Consider the following 7,588-nt stretch of genomic DNA (forward strand, 5'->3'; position numbering starts at 1 on the left):
ATTTACATTTTAGCATATTATTTAAGCAGATGCACATTTTTGTTCCCCCATCCTGTACATATTCAAATATTTGTTCTTTTATTGTGTTCATATTATTACTTCATGTATATTTTTCCTACTATTTCATTTATATTAATATTCTGAGCTTTGCGACTGATTTTGCTGCTGTAACGCCGGAATTTCCCATTTTTCTTGGGATCGATAAACATCTATCTAGCTATCATTAACGTTACTAACCAGTGTTGCCACGTCCGCTTATTATCAGCGACTTTGGGCTTGTTTTTTTGTGAAGTCGCTTACAAATATTGGTAGTCGCGGGTTGCGGTTTTTTTGGGCTTGTCACTAAAGTGTAGTTGCTTATTTGGGCTTGTTCCTCGATCCCGCCCCTTTCCCCATAAACACTATAGACAGCAGCGTTATGTCCCGCCCACCTCCTGCTTCTAATTGGCTCTGACCCAGATGGAAACGAGTACCAGCCAATCAGAGGCCGAGCAGGGCAGTCTGTTGTTTTCTGGTTGGGAAAATGCGCGAGTAGCGACTAATGGTGAGTGGACTGTAGGAGAGGTTTTGGAAGAGTAAATGCCCGGGATAAAGTGGGAGAAATACGGGAAGAAGTCTAACAAAGACTGGGAGAAAGAGAAAGGAGGAAAAGAGTGGATTCAACCCGTCGTGGGGAACAAGAACAACTCAGAATCACTGTGAAAAAGTCTCTATATTTCAAATCCCGTCAGTTTTCTAATGTTAAATAATGTTAAAAGGTGGTGTAACTCCCTCCTGTGGTCATTGTCCTGAAGCTCCTGAAGGAGTTTGATTTATTTTTCTCTTCCAGGATCTTAGGGGGGGCTCCGTAGGAAAAGTCGCTTATTTTGGGCTTGTTTTCACAGGCCTGGTTGCGTTGCGTTATTTTGTCTCGCGAGATCTGGCAACACTGTTACTAACGCTTTCTTTAACTGTCTATGGATGCTAGCTTAGCTGCAGAAAGTTAGCCTAACTCGCGGCCACGTCCATTTTAAGAACTGCGTTACAGCTAGCAACTTAATTCACAAATGTAACAAAAGCCTTCAATATCTGCCACTATTTCAACCCCACAAGCTTTAACCTTTTATCAAACGCTGACACAACGTAGCTATTCAACGCTAACAAGCTAGCATTAGCTTAGCAGCTGCGTTTACCTCCTGTGATGAGAAAGTAGGACACGATAACGACGGCGTACACCGTCATGGCCGACGGCATGTGCAGCCACGACGGCTTCTTCAGCTTCACATTAGGACACTCCAGCACTGCGAACGGCATACTGTACAACGTCTCCATGTTTTATGAAGATGTCGCCTAGCGATGGAGAAGAACCGCTGCCGCTGGCCGGGATGCGTCTGCGCAGCTCCTGTGTTGACGTGTCCCGGATGTACATCTTTTTTTTTTTTTTTTTTTGAACCGTTTCAACAAAGCTTTTTAATACCACAGACTGTTTCTACGGGCTATGTATAATACATGCATTTAATTTGAAATATTTTGCATAAATATTAAAGTTGACTCTTAAAATAATTGTACATTTACCTTGTTCAGGTTTGTTGTCCTTAGATGTATTTCTAGTTCTGTGTATGTACTTTGTTGTCCTTGTTTAGACATATTTCTAGTTCTGTGTATGTACTTTGTTGTCCTTGTTTTAGATGTATTTCTGGTTCTGTGTATGTACTTTGTTGTCCTTGTTTAGAAATATTTCTAGTTCTGTGTATGTACTTTGTTGTCCTGTTTTAGATGTATTTCTAGTTCTGTGTATGTACTTTGTTGTCCTTGTTTAGATGTATTTCTAGTTCTATGTACTTTGTTGTCCTTGTTTTAGATGTATTCTAGTTCTATGTACTTTGTGTCTGTTTAGATGTATTTATTTATGTACTTTGTGTCCTTGTTTAGAGTATTTCTAGTTTATGTACTTTGTTGTCCTTGTTTAGAAGTATTCTAGTTCTATGTACTTTGTTGTCTTGTTTAGATGTATTTAGTTCTATGTACTTTGTTGTCCTTGTTTTAGAGTATTTCTATGGTGTATGTACTTTGTTGTCCTTGGTTAGACATATTTCTAGTTCTGGTATGTACTTTGTTGTCCTGTGTTAGATTATTCTAGTTCTGTGTATGTACTTGTTTGTCCTGTTTAGAATTTTCAGTCTGTGTATGACTTTGTTGTCTTGTTTAGATATTTCTAGTTTATGTACTTTGTTGTCCTTGTTTGAGATCTTTCTAGTTCTATGTATTACTTTGTTGTCCTTGTTTAGATGATTTCTAGTTCTATGTACTGTTGTGCCTTGTTTAGATGTATTCTAGTTGATGTACTTTGTGTCCTTGTTTTAGATGTATTTCTAGTTCTGTGTATGTACTTTGTTGTCCTTGTTTAGATGTATTTCTAGTTCTATGTACTTTGTTGTCCTTGTTTAGATGTATTTCTAGTTCTATGTACTTTGTTGTCCTTGTTTTAGATGTATTTCTAGTTCTGTGTATGTACTTTGTTGTCCTTGTTTAGATGTATTTCTAGTTCTGTGTATGTACTTTGTTGTCCTTGTTTAGATGTATTTCTAGTTCTGTGTATGTACTTTGTTGTCCTTGTTTAGATGTATTTCTAGTTCTGTGTATGTACTTTGTTGTCCTTGTTTAGACATATTTCTAGTTCTGTGTATGTACTTTGTTGTCTTGTTTAGACATATTTCTAGTTCTGTGTATGTACTTTGTTGTCCTTGTTTAGACATATTTCTAGTTCTGTGTATGTACTTTGTTGTCCTTGTTTAGACGTATTTCTAGTTCTGTGTATGTACTTTGTTGTCCTTGTTTAGATGTATTTCTAGTTCTGTGTATGTACTTTGTTGTCCTTGTTTAGATGTATTTCTAGTTCTGTGTATGTACTTTGTTGTCCTTGTTTTAGATGTATTTCTAGTTCTATGTACTTTGAAAGCAACAAAAAGTCGGAATCAAATTCGTTGTGATGACGCGTTTGATAAAATATAAATCGGGCTTTTATTGTGGAACGTAGAAACGGAAGTAGATAGTTTTACGCTGTAAACATAATCCATTGTGGTTAGTTCATGTTCATCACAACTTCCAATAACCGGCATTGATTTATTGATTGACACTTGGTCCAGTGTAGTGCATGGAAATGCTTTTTAATCCAGTAGATAATACATTTTAACTGCTTTATCATCATATTTACCGCTATAGGCCGTGGTAAAGTTTATCTTAATGACTGATGAGAATTATTTATTATGGTTTCTGCAGGTTTCACCGTCAGATTTTAGACATTTTAATGAAATTTAATGCCATTTATCACATCAACTGAGCCATATATCCAGTTTAAATTAAACCACGGATCGTTAAACTCACACTTCCCCAAAACTGAAGAATAAAGTCAGTCGGTGTGGTCCAATCAGAAAGGGACTCGCACCAATTACATGGAAAATGATTGGCTGCAATATAAGCTGCATGTTGGTCTCAGTTGTAATAATGGAATCAAAATAAATTAAAGTGTTAGACTTAGGGAAATTAAGACCGGTTTCAAATTATTTGTTTAAGACCTGGAGCACACTACTTAGATTAATTAGATTAGGTAAATTTGAGACTTAACACCGTGATTTATTCAAGCCAAATCACAACTCCATCTTCCCAAAATCACAGAGTAATAACCATTTGGTAATAGGATGGTGCAATAGGGAATTAAAGCACTTCACAGGAAGGAACTGTCATTTTAAGAAAAATTTAAAAGAACAAGTGTTTGCTGTTTTCCTGCAAAGTGTTGAGAGTGTCACTTTTAAACGTTATATGAAACTAGAACAATCTTTTTAAACCATATTGTATTGGGCTGAATTTTCAGATCCTTAACATTTTAAAAGGGTAGTTTTTGGTATTTGTTCAACATAGCTTGTCTACAATAAACCCCAAGTTATCAGGAGAAGGTTTTTACAGTTCAGACTGTCTCATGGATGTCTTCCCTTTCAGTTAAAGGCAGCAACACGTTGCAAATCACAACAGAAAATGGATTTGTCATTTTTTATTGTGGCCATACAAATACATTTTACTTTGATTTCTGGCTCTGTGCCTGTGCCTTGAGCACCTTGACGACGATCTTCTGCTCCTCGATCAGGAACGCACGCTTGATCCTGAGAATAAAACCAAGAGACAGTTATTAGACGCAACGCATCAGCCATTCAAAACTCATTCTAGTTGCTTAAGAAGAAAAGGGGAAAGGTTTCTCTTTACCTGTCACGCACACACTTGGCGCACATGGAGCCCCCGTAGGCCCTGCTGACGTGCTTCTTGGTCTTGGAGAGCCTCATCAAAACCTGAGGTCTAACAGCCCGGATCTGGAAGAGAACCACAACGAGACCACTGATGTATACCGACCTGGAGGAGTTAACATGACAACCAACAAGGACAAGTCATCTGAAACATGCTCAGATGTCGTATCAGGGAGTGAGCTTCTGGACTAGTAGTCCACCGTCAGTGAGGGAAAGCACAAGTCCTCCTATCTTTAGGAGTCCTTTAAACGTGTGGCTGAGGGACACGCAAACTTGGGATCGTGTTTAGTGAATTTTCATATATCAGACGTAAAAAACAGAGTTACTGCATTATTAAAAATGTGGATCAGTGCAATATAGGGTGGTGTTATATGGGTCAGTGCAATATCAGGTTAGACAGGGCATGTGCAAAATTGTGGTTTGTGTCGATGTTTTTTTTGTCTCTATATGTCCGTTGTTCTCCATTCTTCTTGTGACTGTCTGTTCTGACATGATGTGATCACCGTTCTTGTCCTTGTTTCTCTGTATATAGCCTGTGTGTAGTGTATAGTGTATTTGTATGCATTTATTATTTTTTGTGTGCCATCAACCTGCCAGGGGGTCTGCAGATGGAAATTAGCCGAAGGCTACGATCTGGCATATTTACATTTGTGAAAATGTTCATTAAAATGTATTGTCCCCTTTTGTTTTTACAGTGTACCACTTTTTAACCCAGTTATATTTCTAGATCTGCATTACTGCTCGACTATAATCAAGAAAACCTTTACTTTGGTGTGTTGTCCTTACAGGTGTAGTATACTACATACTCCTTACAGGTGTAGTATACTACATACTCCTTACAGGTGTAGTATACTACATACTCCTTACAGGTGTAGTAGTATACGACTCCTTACAGGTGTAGTAGTATACGACTCCTTACAGGTGTAGTAGTATACGACTCCTTACAGGTGTAGTATACGACTCCTTACAGGTGTAGTATACGACTCCTTACAGGTGTAAAATACTACATTATAAAACAGTTCACAATCAGGCTAACAAGTAGTTAGTTCTCCATAATTTGATTTGAGACCTCTTTAAAGCCAACTACTCAAGGCACCAATTTCAATCAAGCGGCGTTATCAGTGTAATAGTTGCATTTGAAATGAGCAGCAACTGCTTTTTATTTTCAAGTCCCTTTTGACTGGATCTTAAAATGTCATATCTGGATCCCTCCAGCCTCTAAATGGTTCCTTTGCCACTGATATTGTGTCACGCGGGTGCTGTTTAACAAAAGATTTAAGCTCACTAAGTGCACGCACAGTACGTAAAACAACCTGATTCCAGCTAATACCAGTCCAGGTCAATAGTTGCATGTGAAGTAGCGTTGTGACTCCCATTACCTATCATCCATTTCAGATGAAAAGCACTGGCAAACTCCTGTAATGTTTGTAGAAAAGACCAACACATTAGCTTTGCCACTTTTCAACTTATAGTTGGAGGGGAATATTGCTGAATGGCTATAAGCAGTTACATCACTCCTCAATTAAACTTTCAGGACGCAAAGTGAGGAAAAATACATGACTTCTGGTAAAATGCTTCTCTCTGTGGCAGCTTGTGGCAGTAATGCAGAATGATAAGTTCATACCTTAAGATTGTTTACCACATAACCAAGATTCGCTCTTCTCATAGTACATATGCATTTGAGTAGTATGTATCCGTTTTGGCGCTATTGTGCCTACAGGAGAAGGCCAACATTTAAAACATCTACGCAACAAGTCAAGGGAGCTGTGTTGACGCTGCTGCAGCAAAGGCTGGTGTATTTGCAGGCTGCAGTCGGCTCATCACCCCACACGCTCAGAGCCTAACCACATCCAAGCACAACACCTGTTTACACTACATGACACGTTGAGTGAGTCAGACAGTCTGTAGGGAGTTGGTAACCTGAGGGTCGCAGGATCAAGTCCCCATACAGACCAAAGTATGGTGGTGGACTGGTAGCTGGAGAGGTGCTCTTGACCAAAGCATCAAACCCCCAACTGCTTCAGGCCCCCCCCCCCCATCTCTCTCTCCATTAGTGCATGTATTTAGGACCTACATGCATGTGTGTAATTCAGGCCTGGTGGTAATGACATGACTTGTAATTCCCCTTGTGGGTCTAATAAAAGGTATATACTTTTATTTTTTTAATTTTCTTATTTGTTCTACAGATAGCTATTGTAGTTGTTGCACAGATGTTAGAAGAACCTCAACCATACTTTAAACCAGTATTTAACTAGACCGTTCCCATGTGGGCCACACAGACCTCAAACGCATGCACCTATTCAGTCAGTAGTGTTATAGCACAGTAACAGCTTAAAAGTCCCAAAATACAAAAGGTTTTACTTACTCCACGCAGTCTTCCTGGGCAGATGCCACATGCAGACTTGGGGGCTTTGCCGACCTTCTTGGTGTACAGGTACACAATGCGGTTACCGGGCGTCCGGGACCTGCAGACCAGAACGGGACCAGGGAGAAAGCGCAGTTAGCAGAACTGGAGATACAACGCTGTTGGTCAGCTTCCCCAAGCAACGTTAGAAAGTTCACTTACAGTCTGGTCTTGTTGGAGGCGGTGTTGTAGGACAACCTACGACGGTAAGTCAGGCGTTGCACCATGTTGAAGCTGAAATAAAAACAGATATTCGGGTGAATTTCTAGAACATGCTACCATGCTAACGCTGCTAGCCGTGGTAAGCGCTAGTGTTAGCGGCTTCCTTTGATGTTAGCACACAGAAAACAGGCCGAAATGAGTTAAACCGACTACTTCACTTGACAATGGTGTCTAGAAGTTTCTATAAGTCATTTCGGTATGAAAAGTTAAGCACTGCTGTTAGCTAGTGCGACTCCATTTTCATTCCAGTGTTGCTATGGCGGCCTTGGAGACCCGGGGACGGCATCTTTAAAATGTCTCCCACAAACAAACTATCTGTTGTAATTGCCACATCCTTAGCAACAGACCCTCGTTCTTTGTTTCATCTCTACTCAAAAACCTTCACGTTTTCCTCTAAAACGGAGGATTACGGCGGATTAGATAATCGTAACGTTTCGGAGGTAAGCCGGGGGGCCGCCATACCTGCTGTCGCCGTAACCGGAAGAGGAAGGAGCAAGGCGGGGGGTTGCGGGTTAAGCTGCCCCGAGATGGCTGAATCAGGACTGCTGCCCCCTGCTGGTGGTTCCTCTGTACTACACACGCAGGCTCAATAAAGACTGGCTCCAATGGTAGAATGTGTAATTACACCCTTGTTAAAGCCCATGTTTGAGGTTAAATTTTTGTGCAATTTGCTTGTTGGTAGTAAATA

At 40.0% G+C, this 7,588-nt stretch overlaps 1 protein-coding gene and 1 long non-coding RNA gene across 2 annotated transcripts in view; one reads left to right on the forward strand and one right to left on the reverse strand.

The window, feature by feature from the left end:
• Positions 1-1,460, reverse strand: part of ostc (oligosaccharyltransferase complex subunit) — a gene marked incomplete at its 5' end in the record, with an annotated part of 5,579 nt that extends 4,119 nt beyond the window's left edge. Inside the window, 1 exon segment of the mRNA XM_032510948.1 lies at positions 1,173-1,460. Coding sequence (XP_032366839.1) covers positions 1,173-1,311 — 139 coding nt within the window.
• A 3,193-nt stretch (positions 1,461-4,653) lies between these two features.
• Positions 4,654-5,335, forward strand: LOC116686037 (uncharacterized). Its single transcript, XR_004331133.1, has 3 exons — positions 4,654-4,665; positions 4,970-5,062; positions 5,268-5,335. It is a non-coding gene; the product is annotated as an uncharacterized LOC116686037 (long non-coding RNA).
• The last annotated feature ends 2,253 nt before the right edge of the window (positions 5,336-7,588 follow it).

The sequence above is a fragment of the Etheostoma spectabile genome, unplaced genomic scaffold (assembly GCF_008692095.1).
Source record: "Etheostoma spectabile isolate EspeVRDwgs_2016 unplaced genomic scaffold, UIUC_Espe_1.0 scaffold302, whole genome shotgun sequence".
Lineage (NCBI taxonomy): Eukaryota > Metazoa > Chordata > Actinopteri > Perciformes > Percidae > Etheostoma > Etheostoma spectabile.